Below are 24,510 nucleotides of genomic sequence, written 5' to 3'. Positions count from 1 at the left end.
GCACCTGTGAAAGTCAGGCCATTTTTATTTTGGTGCCTACATTTAACTTCACATTCAGGACATTTGGCCTGGCACATTTGAGGATGTTACAAATCCAGTCAACTAGCTTACTTTAGAAGCATGATCTACTTTGTAATTACAACATCATAAGGAATGTCCTCCCTTAAATGTACATATGGTATAAAACAGCATTCCTCTAATGCCAACCATCAGAGACAACATACAATGGTTAGAAATACTGCTGCCAGAGCTCTGCCTAAAAGGCTTTATGCTTCAATGGTTTGAGTGCCCTCAGCACCCACTAATTAAATGGGAGTTGAGAGCACTCAACCCCTCTTAGGACTGAGCCATAATAAAAACTTTGCCGTGGATGAGAAGGCAAAAAAACATGATGGCTTGTGTTCCAAATTAAAAAAAAAAAAATACAAAATCAATGTTTACCACATGTAAAAGGAGAACAGTCAAGGGAAATAATTTGGTTTCAAACTTAAGTGTATGGAGGCTAAACATTTACTAGCTACTTTATAGATAGTACTTGACCGTCTCTTGAAAAAGGGTGTACAAAAATAATTTTTAAAATTTAAAACATTTTAAATGCACACATTGCTAGTTCTGTACTTTCTTCCCATTGTATAAACAAACTGATAAGTGGATGTTTTGTATATTTTTCTTTAGTTTCTTAAATGTTAGTAGAAGTTTCAGACTTTTCTATGAAGAAGTTTCACACTTAAAATGCTCACGTATGCTGAAAAAGACTAATAATCCAGGGCCTTAACACCAACACCCACATACTGGTATCCTGAACTTACACAAGTCAAGAAAGCTACAATGCTGTGACCAGACTATACACTTGCATCAGGGTTTGCTGTCAATATGATTTGTGCTCCTAAGTCACTTAAGTACTTTTGAAAATCTCACGCGTAGAAACCTAATTTTATGCTCCTATTTTTGGAAAATGTGGCTGATATATATAAAAAGTTCACTATAACTTTTTAAAAGTATTGAAAATCTGAGTAACTTGTTTCATTGTTAATACTGAAGCAATTTGATTTTGAAGTGAAAGATTTCATGCCACTAAACATTTAATAAATATACCATAGTAGCTCCTGATGCTAATGTACATGATTAATTTAACACGTGTAGTCTAACTGAAGTAAATGAGACTATTTATGTGAGTAAAGTCACATATCTGCTCATGAGTTTGCAGGCTCAGGGCATTCATTTTCAATTTTTTGTGTTTTGCCTACAGCAGTTTCATAAGATTCAAGTAAGATTCCCTACCAGTAGTAGCATTTATAATTTAGTTCATTATAAATTTTAATCTAAAATTACAATAGGACAAATTTTCAAATTAGTTTTTCAAAGCATCAAGCCTGATATAAATTACTGCATTCTGTCCTGAAGTCTTACATTTATTCTCAGTAATGATGCAATTGTCTTAAAAACCAGCAATTTCACCTAGCTGCAGCACGATGATTGATCAAGAACCCTTTCAATAAATTTTAATCTAGTAGTGATAGGAAGTCAGTTTCATAAAATAAAATTGGGATGTTTCCAAGAACTTGCTTGAAGTAGAAGTCAATTTGACTGAAGACTAGCAAAAATATTAATATCTTCCTAATTCCCGTTTCTTTCTTTATGATTTGCAAATTTATGATTGTTTAGGAAACGTGCTACAATTCTTGAGTAGCAGAAAACTATGTTTTGCACTTTAGTACTGTACTTAAGGTAGTTAGTAACTAACATGCATGCAAGGGGTTGAGAGGGGTTGGTTTGTTCTACAGCAGAACATTTTGGAATACCTTAAAGGCAACAGCAGACCAGGCCATGGAGACAAGAGTGAGAGGATGAGAGACGGCGCACTTGTATAAAGCTGAAGTCCAGGGTTGCTTTAGTTTTTGTGTATGTTTTGTTAATTTATTATGTTTCTTTTCTGTTTTTGTTACTGAAGTAGTTGCAGGTGCAAGTAAAATAGCTCAATCTGTTTGTGTCAATATTCCATGGTCCAAAAATACAAAGACAAACTTTTTAAAGAGTATCTTTACTGAGATTCTGGCAGTAGTTTTATATAACAAGACACATCCGCATAACAGGTCTGCCACTGAACTTGCTTAGAGTAAAATCAGCTTCAATATGAAGCTGTTAGTTATCAAAACCCTGCTTTTTACATGCTAAATATTTTCAGCAAGTGTGCATTTTATCACAGCAAATGAATTTACTGTAAGAATAAAGTAAATACATACATGAAGCTCCACACCTGGAACATAATTCATAAAAAAAATCACTAGTTACAACTGAATACCTGTACGTTATTTAAAAATGGTACAAAACATACAAAATAATTCTAAATATCTCAATGGCAATGCAAAAGGAAAAAAAGCTACCAGTGTTTGCCAGAAATGTTCAGTTAAACTCAAAATTACTTTAAATGATATAATGCATATTAATAGCACAGTATTCAGCATCATTTCAATTAAGTGGAGGTAAAGTCTTTAATTTTTGGATGTCAAGTTATGCTGCAGTGTGTCACTGCTCTTACTTAATGCAGAAGTACATGCTAGGGGCCCAGAATTGTTTATTCAGGAAAAACCTGCTGATACCAGTTCTGATCTCCCTAGGAAATATAGCTGTTGTACTGTTAAAAATAGATAGATTTTGCAAGGATCAAAGGCACCCTAATTCAGCTAGCCAAAATGGTAACACTCCCAAAAGAAAATAAAGGGCAAAATTATCATAAATACTTCTACAAAAGTAACCTTTAAAATTGTTACTATTCTATTTCCATTTCACAAATGGCATTAGTAGTCACCAAGTATCAATAGTCTTATGTTATATTCCTCAAGATGAAATTTTTATTTCTGCAGATTTAAAAATTAGACTATATTACTAACTTGTTAAAACACTATTTTTAGTATCTAAAAGGTTGCATTCTATTTCCTAATATTTTACATATTAGCTGGACCACCCTCTCTTATGATTTTAAACTAACACTGGCTACTGTAATTAAAAGAATTTTGTACCCCAGGTATTAAGCAGCAGGCAACAACAATGGACTTTTGGGCATAGCAGCACCTGGCTGGCTATTGAAAGTCTAGTAATATTTCTAAAACACTGGAAAACTCATGCAGTGTGGTAAAGTTTGCGATAATTTTCACAGTTGAAGTTTCCTTTAGTCATTGCACTTTTGTTGAAGGGACACGCTTGATTTTTAAGTGTCATTCTGAATCTGAACTTGAACCAGCCGTCTTCTTTTTCTTCTTTTTACCGTGTTTCTTGTGCTTCTTTCTCTTTTTTGTTTTATCCTTTAAAACAGTTAAATAATGTTAGTTATTTCATAAGCCAAAACCCATTTATTAAAATTCAGCTAACTAAGTGGTGTAAAAACCTTGAAAGGATATTTGTCCAAAATTATTTCAGATAAAAGATTACTACATGAATAAACAGTATAAAACAAAAAAAAAAGATAGAATACTTTGAATGATTTTTTTAAAGTTAGTTCTATTTTGGTCTGGTAAGAGGTCTGAAATAGTCATTGTCTCTAATTTTGTTTCCTAATCTTTTAAGTCACATGAACACTTTATACATTTTTGAGAAATCAATAAGATAATGGGTGTTTGTGATGCAAACGGCATTTTGCATACTTGTGAAAGAGCAGGGTAGGAAGCCCTATTTAATCACATTTCAGTTAGATTTCCCCATTCCTGACAAAGTAAAATAAGCTGTCTTAGGCTCCAGTCTCCAGCACTCATGCCTCATTTAATTTGGGATAATGTAGGAGCTCAATTGTGAAAACCCTTATACAGTCAAAGAATGGCTGCAGGATCAGGACCTAACATTAATACTCTAAACTCAGAAACACATATACTAGTAGAACAACCCTCTTGTCCTTAGTCAGGCAAAATTTCAGTGGTTCTTCCTGAGTAAGGCATGCAGGACCACGTTTATGTTGTATGCTATAACAATGATACACAAGAGTTGTCACTCAATACTATATATATCTATTCTACTATACACAAGATATACAGCTTCAGTGCAGTATACAATGTATGTAATGTACATTTATTTCAAAGAAAAAGCTCAGCACATCAGCCACTGGGAGTCAAGTGGCTGACAACCTGCCCAACTCTGGAAAATGTATAACTTCAAATCCCTATGTAGATTCCTTACTGAACGAAACAGTTTAAGAGAGATTAATGCAGAAGGTCCTTGTAAAGAAATTAAATACAAGATCCTCATCCCAGCTCCTGACCCACTGTACCTGGTAAAAAGGCCAGAGAGGCGTAAAGGGATGGTAAAAGCCCCTTATTCAGTTGGAGGAGCCTTGCCCAGCATACGCACTACTGGGACAGCCTTTTGAGGACTCTTTCCCAAACTCTGGCATAGAGTGTGTGCCAGGGGAGGGACTCAGTATCCAGTGTCGGGGAGAATGAGCATTGCTGGGGCCCACAGGGCAGTTACTATAACCTACATAGGCCTCCAAGGCTGTTCAGGTTATGCCAGGGGCCCCTGCAGCCACCCAAAATCAAGAGGGAACAAAGGTGTTTTAAAGCTGCCTTAACTTCTTTCCCCACCCTCTTTCTGGGCTGAGAGTTCAGTGCTGCACCTTATAGGGTATGTCTAGTCCAGTGCATGGGCTAGCCATACTCAGGTGGCTAGCCTGTGTTGCAGACTACACTGCAACATCCACACTGGTATTTTTAGTGGGTTAGTTTGAGCATAGCTAGAGTATGTCTGTCTATCCAGTCTAAGAAGCACACTCCCAGATGCAACGTAGACAGACCTTATGAGGCATAGAACAGAATATCTTCCTACATATTGTGGAGCAGGATGTATATTATAAACCCGATATGATATACACTGGTAACGTTCCATTTTATTAATGTGAACGTAAGTAAACATATTTGACATTTACTCCATCTAGAAAATAACTTTTCTATTCATACATATCTGTATTTAGATAACATACAGATAGCTCCAGGAATTATTTTGGGGAAGTTCTGGGGCCTGTGTTATACAGGAGGTCAGACTAGATAATCACAATGGTGCCTTCTGGTCTTGAATCTACGAATACAGGGCCAAATTCTGTTCTCAGGTACACTGATGTAAAGGCCAAGGAGCTTCCAGAAGTAAATTGAGTTATTCTCGATTTACAACTGTGAACCTGAGAGTAGAATTTTCCATAAAATGTTCAACTTTGTAAAGGGTGTTGTCCGAGACAACAAAAGTACATGCTAATTTCTTACATAGTTAAGACACTTTCTAAAAATATGAGAATAGGAATGATACTTGCTGTTACTTTCTCTCTTTCTTCACTGTTTTTTTTCTTTTTCACTTGTACCTAAAAAAAAATAATTAATAAGCTTTTGTGGCCAAACAGTATTTCCAAAAATACCTGTAAGTAAAAAGTTTTAGCTTTGGCTATAAAACATGACGGCACAATATGGTACAGCATATAATGTTGTAACAATATGAAGAAATACACTGGGATATCTGTGCTATTTTCTTCAAATCATTCTAGCCAGTATCATCCGGTTTTGGAAATAAAAAATGCTGAGTGCTTTCAAGGAAACAATGTCTGTCTACTTATACAACATACAGCATAGCAGGGAATTATCATGTAGATACCAGTAAAATTATTAAAACTACCTATGTGAAAAAAACCCATAACAACTCCAATTTTCCCTAGCCTTCACATCGTCTGGAATTCTATATGGAAAACAGAGGGGATAAAAATGGATAATTTAAATAAAATCAATTTTTAAAATGTAAATTAAATACAGGTTTAATTTTTAAAAATAAAGCTATTTAAACTTGAATTTGAAATTTACCTCTGAAATTATGACAATCTATTTTGGACTTAACTTACTATAATATATCAAAATTATTTAAATTTAAAATAATAATATTAAGCAGTACACGTTTGCTGCTGAAGTTTTAAAGAAAGTCATACTACTGAACTGGAGGAAGTCACTGTTTAAGTACCTGGAACCAAAGAGTCTGCTGAAATGCTAAACCAGCTTTTGACAGCAGTAGCCTCCTCTGCAAGTGCAAAGAGAATATTTTCTTCCTTTCAGTTTATTCCACGTTCAATTCAAAGAACAGTTGATTCAAAGTTAAGAAACCAACTAGGAGATGAAAAAGCACAAAAACTTGCTTTCCTCTTCCAAGCTATGAATAAAAGCTAGGAGTGAGAGGATGAGATCTACTAGTTTTACAATCCTAAAGGAAACTGTGTCCAGAAACAAATCAATTAAATTCACTAACTACAGGTATTTTCTTTGTTTAATACATCAGTTTTAAATACGAAACATGTTTTGATAAAAAGAATCAATATCAACCATCTAGTAAATGCCTCATTCATGATTTTTGCTAACATAATAAAAAAAAGTAAAAATTAAGATCTCAATAAATGTACAGTAAGCTAGATAACTGTTTGAATAAATGTGTATCGATACAGTGTATCCTACTAAGAGGTACAAAACTTAGTGTACAGGCTAAATTAGGTGTAAATAAACATGCTGTAATGGTTATCAACCAACGAAAATCAACCTTTAAGTACAAAAGCAAAACAGAGCTAAAACTATTTAAATCAACGTTTCCTGCTTACTGATTTAAATCATGATTAAAATTGGTGATTACAAGTACTTGATTTAAATCAATCCACGATGATGAAAGGATCTCAATATTAGAACAGGGACTAAACTCAAATTAACTTGATTTAAAAAAAACCAATCATTGCAAATGTAATCAATGTCCAGTGGTAACGAACATTAATACAAGTGAGATGGAAATCCCCTGCCTTTGTACACACACACTAATGAAATGACAGTCACATAAACTGTCAATATGTCAAGCATGTAATGTGATGTTAGTGAATATTATGGTATTCAGAATTTTAACTATAACAAAATAGTTCAAAATAATCAGTAAGTGGTAAGCGTTCTAACTTTAATGAATTGCAAGAGTCCTTTTTAAATAGGCTTGTGCTTATACAACTTTGAGATAGGTCACATTGCTGAAATCCAGTTAAACTGAGCTAGAACAGCTTCAGGATAATACATAATTTGCCACTTAGTCTATTGATGAGTTAAGTACAGTCAAATTAGTTTACTCACTTATACACATTTAACTTACCAAATATACTTTTTTAAAATTTGAAATTTAGGTTGTATTTTCACACTGACCTCCTCTGTAGGATCTGACTCTGATAGCGATTCAGATGATAAAGGTACATTCCCACGATCAATTTTCTTCCTTTTCCTACTAAGACTTTTGTTGTCCTACACAAAATAAAACACATAAGTATTTTGTTTGCTGGGAAAGTGCATCCTTTAAAATAATACAACACTTAGACTGTGACAAAAACACTGACTTTAACATTTCATTTAAATTGTGGAATCATAGACATGTAGGATTAGAAGGGACTTCAAGAGGTTATTATTGAGAAACCAGCCAGTTCTGCAAAGGACTGAACTTTGGGGGGAAATCTACTTTATTAGGTAGGAAGGGTAACTACTGATAAGTGTAGACCTAGGTTTGCGTTTTATGATTTTGTTTTGTATTGTAAGTACTTGTTTCCATCACTCTCTCTCATTTCTCATTAAATCTTTATTCTTTCTTAAATAAACCTTCTTTTGTTTTATTTTAAGTTCTCACAAATGCTCTGTGGTTTACAGGAGCAGTAGTTTACGCTAACACTCATCTTTGGGTGCAGAGGATCCAGAAATTCTGAGAGTACCTAGTGTTAGGGCTGGATATCACAGGGGAATGATTCAAAGGGATTCGGGGCTTGAAGTGCACCTACTGTTAACCTGCTGATGAAAGAAGGAATGGTATAAGTCCAGAGAAGAGTGCTGAATGGCTGGCAATGTTAGAGAGCTGATGCCCAGCTTCTATAAGAAAGACTTCTCGCTGGAGGCAGCAGCTAATAAGATGACTCTCAGTCCTCAGTGTAAATTAAAACAAACAAACAAACAAACAAACCCAAACAGAAGACCACCTGAAAGCCACTTAGACATTTGTCCTTAAATTCACCCTATCTGCTTGAACAAGTTTGCAAATTTGCCACATAACTAGCAATTTTTGCACTCGGCAGCTATTGAGACCAGATTTTCTTAAGAGCTCAGCACCCAGCAGTTCCCAGTGGCAATAATTATTTAAATAGAAGCTGAGGACCTTTGCAAATTTGTCCTCAGATGTGCAAGCATAGGTTCACAACTGCCTTACCCAAGATCTGTCACTCTGTTTAAAAATGTGGTTCTTTGTCTATATTTGTATAAAATGCCCTTTGAGACAGATTTTTATTTTTCAAGTACTTAATATTTTACCTTTTCTCTTTCATGTTCTTCCTTTGATTTTTTCTTTTTTGTGCTGTCCTAAATAGAAGGTGAAAATAATTAATTTTACATAATGGTTTCAGCACACAATGGTATGAATCACAACAGAATCTTGACCAGATATATTACACTGGATAAAAGGGCCTACTTTTCAAAGCTGTTATGGTTGTTCTGGGTTACAGTCTAACAAATTGGTCTGAGATATTTTACCTGGCAATTCACATGAGCATTATGAAAAAACTACCATTTTGGTACAACTGCTTCAGTCCTTGCCCTGCAGTATAAAAAGACACTGTTCTTACTCTGGTAGGCCTGTGGGGAATCAAGGAATAGAATGCTGCTCAGCAGAACATACATACAACCTATATAGGAGGTCAGCCACGATCACTCTATTCCTAAGAATCTTAAAAGAAAACACAACACGCTACCATGGCAGAGTCCACAAGCATTGGGTGAGAAAAGAACCCTTTGGGAGATCCTAGGGGACAGAATGAAGCCTAAGATAAAGCATACTTCCAATAGAACAGTTCATGTTCTGCTTTCCCATTAGATCCCCGTGTATGGAGTGCCTCTCTGCTGTTCCTTCCTGTCTGGTGATAATACAAGACAAGTAATTTCTACTGAAAGCGTAGCAAAGAGGCATATTGTGCATGAGCCAGTAGAAAAGGCAGAATGAAAGCAGGGCCAACAGAGTGAAGAAAGTATCAGAGATGGAGAATAACTAGGAAGGAAGAAATAGTAAGGTTGTGAGTCTCTCCACCCACCTCACCTCACCTCAGCTGACAGGAGAGAGAAAGAACAGAGACTTCTGTCCTCCAATTCAGCAGCAGGAGGTGTCTAAATGTCGTGTCCCCCCCCATCATGTGTGTGAGGGATGAATTTTCAAACTTACATTAACAAAAACTGGTGTGTGTATGTATGTGAGGAATGATTTAATCATTTGATATCTATGGATGAAAAACACTATATAAAGAGCTAGTTGTTATTATTTGTATAGCACATACACTAAGTTAGGTACTTTACAGATAAATGAATACAGGACTGAGCCCCAAAGAGCTTTCATAAGTGGCTTCTTAGATTACCAGTATTTATGCCAAAAATATAATTTCTACCTGATATAGTGTAAAGAACTGTTAACAGACTCCTTACAATTTGTTTATTTTCTAGTTTACACAGGATGAAGTCCAAAATTCATACCAGAAAGTTTAATTAATTGGGTATGCACGACTCCAAATAGAGCAAAGGAAAGAGAAACCTCCCCATAACTGCATTTATGAAAGGCTCGATTTGTGCTGCAGAGTGTACAATTTCTGAAGGGAAAGTACTTTTCCCACAGACATCTGGTAAGGCAGTACACCTCTACCCCGATATAACGCAGTCTTCAGGAGCCAAAAAATCTTACTGCGTCATACGTGAAACCGCGTTAGATCGAACTTGCTATGGAGGGCAGGGTAGGGAAGGCTGTGCCATCCTAAACAGCCTGGCCCCGCCCCCTATCTGACCCTACCTACTTCCCGCCCCCTGACTGACCCCTCAGAACTCCTGGCCCATCCAACCCCCCCTTCTCCCTGTCCCCTGACTGCCCCCCAAGACTCTCTGCCCCTTATCCAACTCCCCAGCCCTGGCCTGGCCCCCTTAACACGCCGCTCAGAGCAGCATGTTGGAGCCAGACATGCTGCCACCATAGGCGCCGACTCTGTGGGTACTCCAGGGCTGGAGCACCCATGGAGAAAAACTGGTGGGTGTAGAACACCCACTGGCAGCTCCCTGTCCTGCCCCCCCGCCCACCTCCACTCCGCCTCTGCCTCCTCCCCTGAGTGTGCTGCCGCCACTCCGCTTCTCCCCCCTCCCTGGCTTGCTGCGAATCAGCTGTTTGGTGCGGCAAGCCTAGGATGGAGGGAGGGAAGGGGGAGAAGCGGAGCAGCGGCGCGCTCCGGGGGGAGGAGCTGGAGGCAGAACGGAGATGAGCTGGGATGGGGAGCGGTTCCTCTGCGCCCCCACCCCCGTTACTTGCTGCGCACCTCCCCGCACGCCCCGCCCCCACAGCTCACCTCCACTCCGCCGCCTCCTCTGAGCGCGCTGCCGCTCCGCTTCTCCCCCTTCCCTTCCAGACTTGCGCAAGCCTGGGAGGGAGGGGGGAGGAGGGGAAATGCTTTACCGTGTTATATCTGAATTCGCATTATTTTGGATCGCGTTATATCAGGGTAGAGGTGTATTTTAAGCACTGGTATCCTGTCAGACCTTCATTTAAAAAAAACCCCTACATGTGAAAACAACACACCGACAAAGAATTAAGACATTTATAGGTTTTAAATGTTAGCTTATTGTACACTAAAACAGAGCTTGTTTGGACAGGAAATAAGGCACATTTATAATTCGAAAGTTAGTGATAATAGTTTAGAATCATTGACAAGTCTGCTCTCTAAAGATCAAACTATTCCTTTCAGCCAGCGTACTGAGCTCAAATAAGGATAATACTTCTTGGAGTATGGAAGCAGAAGGGTGGAAGCACTGCTTGCTCCCATAAAGTAGCATTGTGTGTTTGAAAGAGAAATAAAAAAGTGGATATGCAAAACCAAAATCAGATAATGTTTACAATATAAAGGAAAACTTCCCAACGCTAAAACATTACATTTTACCTTGCTGTCTGATTCAGAATCAGAAGTAGAGCTTTCAGAAGATTTCCGCAAGGAGCGATACTTCTTTTTTCTCCGTTTTTTCCCTTGTTTCTTATCCTATCCATAAATGTTTTAGAGAAAAAGTTTGTATGTGTTCATAGTGAAGCTATAACTGAATATTCAATCTGAAGAACACAGAAACCCAAAGTCCTATACGTAAGTATGCTCTCTTGATGAATACAGCACTACAGAGATGACTAGCTCTTAGAGTGGATGATACTCATAATATTTCTGCATTTATTCAAAATTTATATTAGTGATAAATCCAAATTTTTCTAGTTTCCTTGTTTATTACTTTTTTCCAAAGTATATCATAGGGCCTGACTCTTCATCTTCAAAGTGATCTAGCCTAAAATGCCATGAACAGATTTTTTTCAAAATAATAATTGTGTGCCTGGGTTTTATTTTTAATTTAGAGGGAAAATTATCTTTCTTTAAAGAAATGCCAAATAACAGACAGTTCTCTGTAAAAATCAAAGTGAATCCAGTTTATAAACCTGCCACCCAGAATAAATAATGTTCATACAGAAGTTCTTATTTGTAGTCAAGAGGATAACCTTCCTTAGTCAACGCATAAAAAGGTAAGAGTAAAGCATTTAGGTAGATGCAGCCTAAAATCTACATGTAAAATATATATACTGCAAAAACCAGTGTTAAAAAGTTATCATGAACCAAAATTACTTTTTTAAAATAAGTGTTTCATTAGTGTTCTTTTAATATGTTGCTATAAAATATATTTTGGTGCACAGAAAAATCTATTAATTGAACAGATATATTAAGGTCATGTTCATTTCTATACTTCTTTGCGCACTAGAAGTTTCTTTTCTCGCTGTAAAGAAAGAGGCAAGTCTTCTATCTCCCTGTGAGAGTTCTGCAGACTTGCCTTTCTTGTTCCCAATTATATGCTTCCTTTCTTCAAAGCATCACTTGAAAGCCACCTTGGGGCTTGCTTTATAACCCACTGTTTCACAATAAATAAAAGGGATTGCTACTACCACTCCTTCCAGCAGGTTTGCTATCTCTGTAGCACTCCTAAGTCTCTGCTAGCCTTCTGAGTGAAGCATCAATGCTAAGGGACCCAATCATAGGCTCAGAGCTCTCAACTCCCTTTGAATTCAATGAAAGTTGAGGGCCCGCAACGAACTGTAGGACCAAATGTTAGTCTCTTACACAAGAGCGCAGAGCACAATTGTGAGGCCAGAAGTTAATTCTTTTAACAAGTTTGAGTATTGCATATTCACTATATTATCGTGTATTAATTTGGTTATAGGAAATATCAGGTCTTTAACTCATTTGCCTTTAAAAAAACTACAGTTATAGTTTCAGATCTCACAGATAAACCAATACCCCTTCATGTACAATTAACAGGGTACTAACAGACAAATTATCTAACTGTTCAGGCTACTGTTCCTGAGATGTAGGGCCATAAATGGTTACTATTAATCAAAAGAAAATTATGGCCCCAGTCCTGCAACGACTTACTCATGTGCTTAAAAGTATGCACTGAGCAGCTCCACTGAAGTAAATGGGACAGTTCATAGTGTGTAAACAGATGCATAAGTAGTTGCTAAATTGAAGCCTCTGTTAAAATGCTGACTAATCTACAATCACTATTTCCACATTAAAACAAGAAGCATACATTTTTTCTTGAATGCACCATCCTAATAAAACCTGAATAAGAGAGTAAGTGGCACAAGCATATTCTAGAATTATACACTAGCATATTTTCAAAGCAAACAGAAAAATTACAATTCTGGTACGTTAGTTCTCACCTCATCATCAGAATCAGATGAACTCCTGGAAGAATCAGAGCTTGATGAAGAAGAGGAAGATGAAGACAACTTGACCAAACACAACAAAAATTAAAGCTTGTGAGATGCAGCATTTTGTCTGTTTGAGAAATAGTTAAAGGAACATCCAAATACTCTCCCAAATGTCTCTGCATTTGCAAATGTTATCTATAGTGATCTTAGTTCCAAGAGTCTAGCCTTCAGAGATTTTCTTAAATTAAGCTGTATGAGTGATATTTCCTCAAGCAAACAAAGGTGTGGCATTCTAGCCAAATGATCTATTTTTAAAGTAAGACCTTCTTATTTTTAAACCTTTTCCACTCAAATACAAACTAAACTACCATTCTCAGATAACAGGCAACACAAGTATAGTTATTTAAACATCTACCTAAAATACCAAATTACACTCTTATTTTGTTTTTTCAGGAACTCAAGCCACGTAAAACTTAAAAACCTGAAAACTTTGCTCACCCTATTTGATTTCTTCTTTTCCTTTTTCTTTTTCTAAAAAGAAAGAGATAATTTTGTTACATGGTATCATGATCTCTTGACATATGTCACAGACAAGGAAAGTAGTTCTGAATTTGCATTTTGACCTGTATTCTTTGGTGATGGCTGTTTCAGTGCAAAAATGTCACATCAGGAAAATCCAACTCATGAATACTTTACCAGACTTAAGATATTTACCTCATTCTTTTTGGAGGAACTCTCATTTCCACCTAATAATTTCTTCCTGTGTTTTTCTAGTTCTTTCTTCCAATTCTGAAAAACAGTGATAGTGACCATTGGCATAATTTTCAAAACGGAGTTAAAAGGAACCTTTGAAATATTTCATCTGTGACAGAGCCACCAAGTATTATTTGTACAGGTTTTAAAAAGATAATTCAACTAATCCTAAACCTACAGGATTACATATTTCATTTTATATAAACAGATTAATATTCATTTGACAAAACTTGCTAATGTGCTCCTTGATCTGTCCGTTATTTAAACAAAAATATATACACAAACACCTTAATTGACTATCTGTATTAGGATATTAAACTATACATACATATTTCACTGTAGCAATGTGAGTAATCCACTTTTTAAAAATCAAGTACCACCAAATATGAGTGTCTCTTTATTCAAAAGATGGTGGGTAAGGATCTGGACAGCCTCTGATGAAAAGATTTCACATTGAATATAGAGGTTCACACACTATTGCTTCTGTAAATCGAGTGCACTGCACCCACCGGGGTCTCCCTTCATTCTTTCTCCACCTCCCCTACACCACCAAGCTTCCTGTGTGCCACCCTTATTGAATGTTCTAGGTATCAAGGGCCAGAACCCTATAAATTAGGGAGAAAATCAGAAAACAGAAAGGGGAAAATGGGGGACACCTGGAGCCCTTGCCATCTGGTTAGCACACCCACAGCTTCACACACCTCTGGACTGTCTATCATTCAGGCAACTGGTTGATAGCACCCATCACCTTCCAACAGAACAATATCCACCTGCTCATCCTCCCAATAGACTTTAATGTGTCAAAGCCCTGAATGATGCATCTCTGAAACAAATAATAATGGGTAGGTTTGAATGCAGATGTCCACACAACCCCTGGTGTGAGTGGGAGGATGGGAGACTCTGGTATGGTGGGAAGGTGGAATTGGGGTCACAGAACTCAGGGGGCGGGGAAGGGGAAGAGTGGGGAACCCGGTATTAAGCAGGGGTTAAGCAGAGCTTCTGACATGTGGGAAAGAATGGGTCCTTGGTAGGGTGGGAAGGTGGAAAAGTGAGCACACAGAATCCAGAGTGGATAGGGGAAACTGGGGAACCTCATGTGGCTGAATGAGGGGTAAACAGAACTGTTGGCAAGGGGGAGCAGAATGGGGGATCTGATATGAGAAGTGGAGGAATGGGGGACCACACACAACTCCAGCAGGGGGAGACTGGGTGGCAGTTACAGGGAGTCCCTGAAATATGAGGGGGATAGGAAGGTGGTACACAGGGAACACATGGAGTGGGATGCAAGAAGCCCCAGTGATACGCAAAAAGCTTGGCCTACAGAAGCTATGAGGTGTGTGGCCCTCTAGTGTATTACAAGAGCTCAAATACTATTCAGGTGGCACTTTTTCAAAACTAGACCTGACCAGATATATACTGTAGAGAACAACTCTGCATTAGTAGGGGAAAGGAAAAGATGGTTTTTGCTCTGTACCTGCTGTAATTCTAATTTAAATATTTTAATAACAAAGTTAGCTCATGAAGAATCTTACACACACACAGTGGGCTGTTCATCCTGCTAATGACAGTGGAACACAAAGTGGAATAATTTTTCTAAATGATCCACCAACACAAAATAATCAAATCACAAACCTCATTCATCTTTTCTTCAAACTCAGCCAATGCCCTTGATCCTTTCTTTTTCTTTTCTAGTTGTTCTTTCACTTCTTCCCTTATATAAAAAAATACATAGATTTTACACAGATATCTATACATCTAAAACACTTGAACAGACATTAAGATTTTTTTTTAAATTTCCACTGAAATGCACAGACAGTAATCCAAGTTGTTTCTTCAGTTTATCTTTAGCTGAATTTCCCATGAAAGGAGACAGAATTTTTTTTAGGTTATGTTACAATTTACATATCTTAAAGGCTAGGTCCTGTAAATAAATTCCTGTTCAGCATCTAGTCCTTACTTTGGTGATACGTAATGTATGCTTGAATTTGATGTATAATAAGATAAAATGGATTGAACACAAGATAATTTTAGTAACTCATCTTAAGAGATGGTATAATTCTTAAGACGACAATTCTGCATGGTAGAATTCAATTCTGAAAACGTATCCAGAAAAATTTCTTTCCATGTGTGATTCTGTTAAAATTACTTAAAAATAACTGGTGAGGACACACCCACAATTCAGGTAATGGTAGCCATGACAAAAAATAGAGGCGTAAAGTTTTTCTCTTCTTAGGCCTGGTCTACAGTAAAAAGTTAGGTTGATGTAAGTCAGATGATCATAATGGTCCCTTCTGACCTTAATATCTATGAGTAAGTCACCTTGCATCAACTTATATCACTTGTCTACACTCAAATTTGTCTCAGGTCGATGTAAGTACTCTATTATGGTGAGGCAATAACACCACCTCCCCAAACGGCATTGAGCCATGGTTGACCTACTGAGGTCAACACAGCGTGAGTGTAGACACTGCATGACCTACGTCAACCCTAGTCCTCCAGTAGCTGTCCTGCAGTGACTGCTCTAATCACAATTGTGAACTCCTCTGCCTGGGGGTCACAGAACCCAGAAGCCACACCCTTTCTCTTTAAAACTCCCACATATTCCTAACTGCCCACCTTGGCGAGCACACCTAGCTACTGTTAATACTGTGATACTCCAAAACTGAACTGTCAATAAGCTAGTCTTATTTAAAACTTTTATGGGAATAAGGGAAGGGAGTTCTGAAACTTATTTTTTGCTTTCTGTTGTAACTGTAAATCCAGCAATACATCTATCTGTAGCTGCTACCTCTATGGCTTTGAGTGGTCCCCTGCGGAATACCTGACCATGATAAGGAGGATAAAAAGCGGACTAGAGAGGATATGTTCAGTGAGATCTTGCAAGCCAGTGCTGCACTGAACTGTAAATAGAGGGCCTGGAAGGTAAATATTTCAGAAAGTATGAAGAAGGAAAGAGCAGACAGGAGAAAGGCTCAGGTGTCCCCACAGGAAAAGGAGAGGGAGATGCACTCAGGCAGCAAACACAAATGCTGCAGACTCTTGTTGACCTACAGGTCCAACAGTCACATATTCAGCTCTCTCTGTAGTCAATGAAGAACTCGAATTTAGCAACTTGCTATGGACTCCAACATTCCATGTGGCATCATGGGCTGCATCCCTACCACTCCATGCCAGGGGACAACAGTAAGGACAACCACAGCCTCACATGCACTGACATGGGAGAGTCACAGATGGTGTATGTGAAGCAAAAACGGACTAAAATGGACAGGAATGTTTTCTACCTTTCTGATTTTAAAGTTGGATTCCGTTAATTTATTTTAGAAGTTTTTATTGTATTTTTTTAATTAAACTTTTTTGGCACTGTTTTAGGTATGCAATACATTTCTATTTTTTGGAAATAAATTTATCTTTATTACTTCATAACATAGTGAAGAATCCCCAACGCTACTCAAAGTACTAACTGCATTTAACTCTACAGGATGACAGAACTCACAGGTTCAGTGAGTAACAGTGTAATAAATTATAAATGTACAGAAAGGACCACACAATTCATAAGTTCATTAAAAGACGGTTCAATATTCATAAATGTACACTTAGCACTAACAATTCGTAACAGCCCCTAAAACTTCAGGGCCACGAAGAGCACAGCCCCACACTACCACATCAAAGTTATTTTTTCAAGGGCTCCCTCAGCTGCATAGCTCCATGCTGAGCTCATGGTTCTTGTGTCTGGCTGTTCAAACTCAGTACACAGGCACTCCACCTCCAATCTCATAAATAAATATTGAGGGGCCACTGGATGCTGGCAATCTATCAAAAGCACATTCAACTGTCATTCTGCACCTGCTGAGCTGGTAGCTGAATCTTTCTTGGGTGCTGTAAAGGTGGACAGCATATGGCTTCATGAGCCAAGGAAGCCAGGGGTTGGCAGGGTCCCCCAGAATCACTACTGGCATTTCAACACTGCCAATGATAATCTGCCAGTTGAGAAAGAATGTCCCTGCTTTCAGCTTTCTGCAGTCCTGTGTTCTTAAAGTTGCGAGCATCATGCAGCTTCCACACTGATATCGCTAAAGCATCTTTGGTGATCCATCTACAGTTGCATAATCAAAGAAAAGTATCCCTTTCTACTGATGATCTCTGTAGCAACGCAGGCCTGTGCCAAAATAAGGAAATGGGTGCCATCTATGGCCCCACTGCTGTTCAGGACCCATTTCTGCAAATCTATCCACTATGTCCTGCATGCCACCAGATTCAGAGTCCTGCATAGCAGAAGATGATTAATGGCCCTACACACTTGCATAACAACAACTCCCACTATGGATTTTACAACTCCAAAATGGTAACAATCTGGTGTTGCATGCTTTCATACTGCAATCGCTACTCACTTCTCAACTGTTAATGCAGCTCTCATTCTGGTGCCTATGCCCTGGAGGGATGGGGCGAGCTGGCACACAGATCCAGGAATGCTGCTTTTTGCATTCAAGAACTCTGCAGCCACTGCTCGTCACCCCAACACTACATTTCAATGTCATCCCACAAGTCAGTGCTTGTTTCTCTAGCCCAGAAGTAGTGCTCCACTGTCCCTAGCTGCTCCGTGAATGCCACCAATAGCCCTGAATTGATCTGCACTATGTCCTCAGCAATCTATCCTCAAAGAAATCATCACATTGCAGTTCTTCCTGTGGGTCTGCAAATAGTAGAGGACTGTTCGTCCTCTGTTTGCAACTTTCATGACAATAGTGCAGAACGCTGCGGGCTCCATGCATGTGTCACAGTTGGTGGACAGTGAAAAGTGCTGTGCCCAGGTTTGTGGGATTTAAAAAAGAAAGATGTAAACATTTTGGGATATGGATGGCATTATGTGATGGAGAAAGCTGCATGATGGTAACTTGACTCCTTGCTCCTCGTCATCCCTGTGTGACTCATTTCTGTCCTAAAATGCATTGCAAAACTTTCCCAAAGAACAATGCACCAGACAGTGACACACTGGGATATTTACGGGTGCTACACCACACTGTGCATCGACACAGGAGTGGTGAGTATTTGCAGTGCTGATGCAAGCAGCCAAGTATGGACGTACATGCGTAATATACTAACTCGGGTGACTTTCCGCCGATGTATCTTGGGTTAACCAAAATTTGTAGTGAAGACATGGCCTGAGAAATTGTTGCTAAAAATGCCTCTGGATCAATTTAATATATTTCTTTTCAGAAATGGTTGCTGAAATACCATCATCTTACACTGTAACAATTTTTTAAAAACATAAAATTAGGACTGATATCTAGAAAAAATGCTTTGCCCAGACACTAGGAATCCCTTTATAAAATATCACAGTGTATGTTGAGAAGGAGGGCACTTAATAAGATAGTATCTTTCATCAAATAAGTGGTTTTGCAGAAGGAGCAATCAGATATTTCCACACTTACCATGTAGGCCTTGGTCTGTTCAGGTAGTCCTGTATTGTTGGCCCTGCAGATTGGGAAGGACCTCGTGATCTGGCCATGGCTATAGGATTCATATAAGCCTTGGAGATGACAAAGCAAAGTCAGAAGTAAATTGAACTACTTTGCTGCAGAAACAAAATCCCACACATACAGTTTTCCTTACTTACTGAAAACAATTCTATGTTTCTTATTGATGGAAGGCATTTAGCCAGAGGAAAATGATGCTTCAAGCCAATATGCAGACTCAACACCATGTTTCCAATTCAGAATTACATAATCTACTTAGCCACAAAAGGAACAAGGGCCTATCCAGGGGCCTAGTGATACTTAGCGCTTCTTTTGTAAAGTGCTTTGAGATTTCAGGATGCGATGCTCTATTATAAAAGTATTATTACAGTGCCATATATCCCTAGTCTCTTACTCTCTGGCACGGCAAAGGTAGTACATTCAGGCCTTAGACTCACTTTGGCCAGGAACAAACTGATGGTGGCACACAACCAAGACTGTATTAATTAGTGATAATATTACCACATAATAAAACTACTACATTTCGGATTTGTTTTAAACTAAAAACCCGAATAGATGTAAATAAACAAAACTTTGGTGAATTTAGCAGCATTTAAGTACTAAATCATATGTTTTAACCCCAAATATATTCAAGTTAGCAACAGATCAATTATAATGGCTTTATTAATCAAGCTTTGTAATCTGTTCCTCCTTTTCACATCTGTGTATTCTCTTTATATGCACTTCAAAATGTGATAAATTTTATAACTCCAAATATTTAAAAAATCCCCAGTTTACCTAAGTAAGGAAGTGATTCCCTAACAATTTTTTAAAATTTTGGTTCATGAATATACTAGAAGCATATGGCCACACTAATGCTTGTGTGCATACATCTTCCTTTCTCTAGACAGATCTGTATATACAAATAGATATCACGTAAGCAATATTAAAAAACATTAAGTATGAAAAGTGAAGAGCACTCAGAAGTTAAAAAATGCCACAATTAATGTTGTCTGTGCAACCCAAATTCAGTCCATTTATCTGTACATGATGATACAGTCTATAATCAAATAAGCACATATTATTTCTTCTATAGGACCCCTGCTTCATTCAGTGCACATGATGGACAGTGTTCATTAGCGAGAAGCTATTCAAGATTTTGTTTTCTCCTTATGTTCTGAAGGCAGAATTATCAATTTCCTCATGGGCTTTTCCATGGCACTCATGACTATACTATCCAACGGCTTTACAAAAATGAATTTGTTTTCACAACACTCCTCTGAGATAAGGGGATATTATCCCCATTTTACAGATGGGAAATTGAGGCAGGGAGAGATTAAGGTCAAAGTATAATTTTGGGTGCCCAATTTGACACACCGAGGACCTGATTTTTCAGAATATTTTGAATTATATAGCACTTTATATGTTCAAAACACAGCTCCCATTGACTACAGTAACAGATGCAAGTGCTCGCACTTCTACAGGTCACACCACATGTCTCAGTCAGACACCCAGAAACTAAGTGGCTTGCCTAACATCACATATAAGCTTTGTTGCAAATGCAAAAGGGATTGAAGCCATTCTTTCTCTTCCTCTAATCATCTGCCTCAATAGCTGTACAACTTCCAAATTCAACAACAAACCAATCAGGGGTCCTACAGATAACTGGCCCCTTCACTATACAACCCTTATTCATTCTCAGAGCAGGTCCATCCTATGCACTCAGTGAGGCAGGGGTCTTGTGTAAAAAACAGAATGTGATCATGAGATGAAAGACTGTATTGTAATATATATGCAGAAAGTGGCCAAATTAAGGTTGCATAGGGAATCTCCTAACTTTTGGGTGCTTGAGTTTGCAAACTTGATAACGATCTTTTAAACTTTTTTGTAAGAGTTTAATTTCCCAGATTTTTTTAAAGAGCAAACAAACAAAAACCTAGACATTCTATCATGTGATATCATACTGAAACCCACATGGTTCACCAGCAGGGTTGGACCCTTTAGATCTTCTGCCACTTGAGCTAACTGAGTAAACAGCAGCAATAAGTAAATAGTAAGTTGTCATGCTTTATGTGGACCAGTACTAGAAGAGAGGAGACATTTTAACAGCAGGTTACACAGACATTTGCTAAATGCAGAGGAATGGTGAGACTCAGGAATCTTGGGTTTCATTCTAGGCTCTGGAGGAGAATATTCTCTAATGCAGGAGTTCTCAACCGCTTTTCCTCTCTGAGGCCCCCTCCAACATGCTACAAAAACTCCCCACCTGCCATAGCAACTGTTTTTCTGCATTTAAAAGCCAGGTCCAGCGTTAGGGGGTAGGGGTAGGGCAACTGCCCAGCACCCAAAACCACATGTGAAGGGCTCAGGCTTTGACTTTCTGCCCTGGGCCCCAGTGAGTCAAATGCCAGCCCTGCTTGGCAGATCCCTTGAAAGCTGCTCGTGACCCCCTCCAGGGGCCACAGACCTCCTGGTTGAGAACCCCTGCTCTAGTGGGCAGAGGGTCTTCTGTGCTTCCCCCCCCCCCCCCAAGCATGACACTTTCTGCCCCTTTCCCTCCAACCTGTCCTTGTGTCAATATGAACTAGGGTGGTGATTTCTGTTATTTCATTTCTATTGTACCAGAGGTTTGCATGGTGCTTTATGCACACACAAAAAAGAGAAGGCCCTTGCCTTAAGCCTTGTCTACAGTAGAAAGGTTTGTCAGTATAACTATACCAGCAAACACTCCTAGTGTAGGTGTAGTTTACACTGGCAAAACAGGTTTCAGAGTGGTAGCCGGTCTGTATTAGCAAAAAGAACGAGGAGTACTTGTGGCACCTTAGAGACCAACAAATTTATTTGAGCATAAGCTTTCGTGGGCTAAAGCCCACTTCATCAGATGCATTCAGTGGAAAATACAGTAGGAAGAGATACACACACACACACACACACACACACACACACACACACACACAGAACATGAAAAAATGGGGGTTGCCATACCAACTCTAACGAGACCAATCGATTAAGGTGGGCTATTATCAGCAAGAGAAAAAAAGCTTTTCTAGTGATAATCAGGATGGCCCATTTCAAACTGTTGACAAGAAGGTGTGAGTAAGAGTAGGGGGAAAATTAGCATGGGGAATTAGTTTTTAGTTTGTGTAATGACTCATCCACTCCCAGTCTTTATTCAAGCCTAATTTAATACTGTCCAGTTTGCAAATTAATTCCAGTTCTGCAGTTTCTCGTTGGAGTCTGTTTTTGAAGTTTTTTTTGTTGAATAATTGCGACTTTTAGGTCTGTAATTGAGTGTCCAGGGAGGCTGAAGTGTTCTCCGACTGGTTTTTGAATGTTATAATTCTTGACCTCTGATTTGTGTCCATTTATTCTTTTGCGTAGAGACTGTCCGGTTTGGCCAATGTACATGGGAGAGGGGCATTGCTGGCACATGATGGCATTAGTCTCTAAGGTGCCACAAGTACTCCTCGTTCTTTTTACTGGCAAAAAGAGTTCTTTTTCTGGTACAGCTTATACTCAATTTTTTTTACTCAGGGAACTATATCAGCAAAAGCACACTTGTTTGCCAATAAAACTGCATCTGCACCAGGGCTTTTGCCAGCATAAAAATGCTGTAGAAAAATCACACTCCTAACTGACATTAGTGACAAAAGTTTTGTAAACCTGGCCTTACAGTCCAAGGCCTGAATACTATCAATTTCTCTTTGCAGGGAGACCACTATGCTCACAAGGAGCCCCACTAAAGTCACTGAAAGGATCTGTCTGCTGGGAACAGCTTGCAGGATCACAGCCTAAATTTGAAATACAGACAAAGAAGGGGGAAAGGTTGAAACAAAATAATGTGATTTGGTTTATTTTTATCACACAACTTATTAGTTGGCAAAATTTGTATTTGAATAAGATTAAATGAAATATGAACATCTGGTCAAGCATAAAAGTATTTGTAGATGGTTAGTGGTGGGTAGCTAGTTGAAAAGAGGAAGTTTTAAGGAAGGACCTGAAGGACAGGAAGGTTGACAACCTAAAATTAAAGTCTGATCCTACAATTAGATCACATGTGAGGAGGTCAACACTTATTTTGAGGAATAACCTACTGAAGTCAACAGAGCCTCTGTGTAGACAAGGATCCGTGCAGAGAGAAGGACCCATATGTATCCAATACTTTAGGCCAGAGGCCTTTGTTTTGTTTTATTCTGTTCCATAAATCGGCTTAGCACACTCAATAATGAAATAATATTGCTAGGAAAATGTCTTTGCAAGGAACTGGCCAGCACCCTAACTTTTTTCACATGACAGAACACAAAACAGATATCAGACAGAAACTACATATAGTCATTAGTGATTTGTGCTAGATTTGACTAGGAAATGAACAGTTCTATCATATATGACACAAGTAAATTCCTTGGGTTGTCTGGCTGCCCAGTTTTGAAAGAATACGTGATGCACAATGTAGAATTTACGATCAGTGGAGAAAGGTCTTTTACTCTGCTGGGAAACAGGCCAGGCCAGGTGAACGGCACCACATGCCTTACCCAAGAATCCCATACTGGTGATGGGAGACATTTTTGGCAGGACAATTATATTGTAATTATCATCATCATCGGCTCCCAGTTTATATCGAGAGAGTCAAGGCTTTCATGCGGCCAGGAACCGCCATTGTGATATATGATGACACGGATATTGTGCGGATATTGGGGACTGCCCCCCATCTTGCGATCCCCAGACTGCAATTCTGCAAATATGCTTTAGACCGTTCAGCAACAAGAGCCCCTCCTGGTCTGACCCTTGTGCAGACCCACCACGGAGCAGGGGGAGGCCGGGGTCCCCGCACAGCCCCACGCCCGGTGATACGCCGGCGCACTCGGGGGGGGGGGGAATGGGATGGGGCGCCTGGAGCGGAGCAGGACTCACCGAGGCCTCCTCCCCCCTCAGCTGAGGGGCTGGTGGCCGCGCCAAGCCGAGCCGAGCGCTACACCCCGGTCTCCCCAGGCCAGGCCCGGCCTGAGGCGCGGGACGCAGCAGCGCTTCCCCGGGCGGCCTCCCCGCGGCTCTGCCGCCACCCCGAGCCCCGCGTCACTCACCACCCGGTTATCCCGCTTCCCCATGGCGGCGCCGCACAGACGCCTCGGCTCCGCCGCGCGCTCCCGGCCGGGAACTCGAGAGCAGGAGGCGACGAGGCCCAGCTCGGCTCCTCTGCCCACGGCCCAAGCGGCGGGCGCACGGCGCCACCTGCAGGGCGCGCAGCGTTGGCGCCCCGCCGCCCGCGCCCGGCCCCAGTTAGCTGGGCTCCGCCCTGGGGCTGGGCCTGGCGCCCAGGCCGAGGGGCGTTACGAGCCCCCGCCCCCCAGCCAGCCCGTTGCTAGGGGTACAATGCTGCCGGTCCCCGCCTGCCTTTCGAGTCGGCCAGCACCCTTATCGGATGAGCCGGCGGCACACGGAGGGAAAAGCCGTGGAGGCCGAGTAAGCCATTGCAGAGAAGCTAACCCCCTGCCGCAGTTCACGCCACAGCTGGGTTTGGGACAGGACA

The 24,510-nt window shown here is 39.6% G+C and overlaps 1 protein-coding gene across 3 annotated transcripts; it reads right to left on the bottom strand.

The window, feature by feature from the left end:
• Positions 1-2,023: 2,023 nt before the first annotated feature.
• On the bottom strand, positions 2,024-24,215 carry FAM133B (family with sequence similarity 133 member B). 3 transcript variants are annotated; one of them, XM_077808097.1, is made up of 12 exons: positions 24,065-24,210; positions 20,958-21,066; positions 18,960-19,057; positions 15,163-15,241; positions 13,492-13,566; positions 13,276-13,308; positions 12,787-12,855; positions 10,976-11,071; positions 8,328-8,375; positions 7,185-7,280; positions 5,291-5,338; positions 2,024-3,302 (listed from the first exon to the last, which is right to left on the bottom strand). In XM_077808097.1, exons 3-12 carry the CDS (start codon positions 19,049-19,051, stop codon positions 3,216-3,218), a joined length of 723 nt encoding a protein of 240 aa, XP_077664223.1. In that variant the 5' UTR covers positions 19,052-19,057; positions 20,958-21,066; positions 24,065-24,210; the 3' UTR covers positions 2,024-3,215. The 3 variants fall into 3 exon arrangements, with proteins under 3 accessions (XP_077664223.1, XP_077664224.1, XP_077664222.1); XM_077808098.1 differs by lacking the exon at positions 20,958-21,066 and having other exon boundaries at positions 5,287-5,338; positions 24,065-24,215; XM_077808096.1 differs by lacking the exon at positions 20,958-21,066 and having other exon boundaries at positions 24,065-24,215.
• Between the last annotated feature and the right edge of the window lie 295 nt (positions 24,216-24,510).

This window comes from Eretmochelys imbricata, chromosome 2, assembly GCF_965152235.1.
Source record: "Eretmochelys imbricata isolate rEreImb1 chromosome 2, rEreImb1.hap1, whole genome shotgun sequence".
Taxonomy (NCBI): domain Eukaryota; kingdom Metazoa; phylum Chordata; order Testudines; family Cheloniidae; genus Eretmochelys; species Eretmochelys imbricata.
Note: the sequence above shows the minus strand (reverse complement) of the source record. Positions and strands in the feature narration are given on the sequence as shown.

Excerpts from the sequence above, each read along its gene's own strand:
- FAM133B (XM_077808096.1), bottom strand. The coding sequence starts at position 24,088 with ATGGGGAAGCGGGATAACCGGGTG. Across the intron at positions 13,309-13,491 it reads GTTCCTCCAAAAAGAATGAG|AAAAAGAAAAAGGAAAAGAA; the intron begins GTAAATATCTTA and ends CTTTCTTTTTAG. Across the intron at positions 12,856-13,275 it reads AAAAGAAGAAATCAAATAGG|TTGTCTTCATCTTCCTCTTC; the intron begins GTGAGCAAAGTT and ends TGTTTGGTCAAG.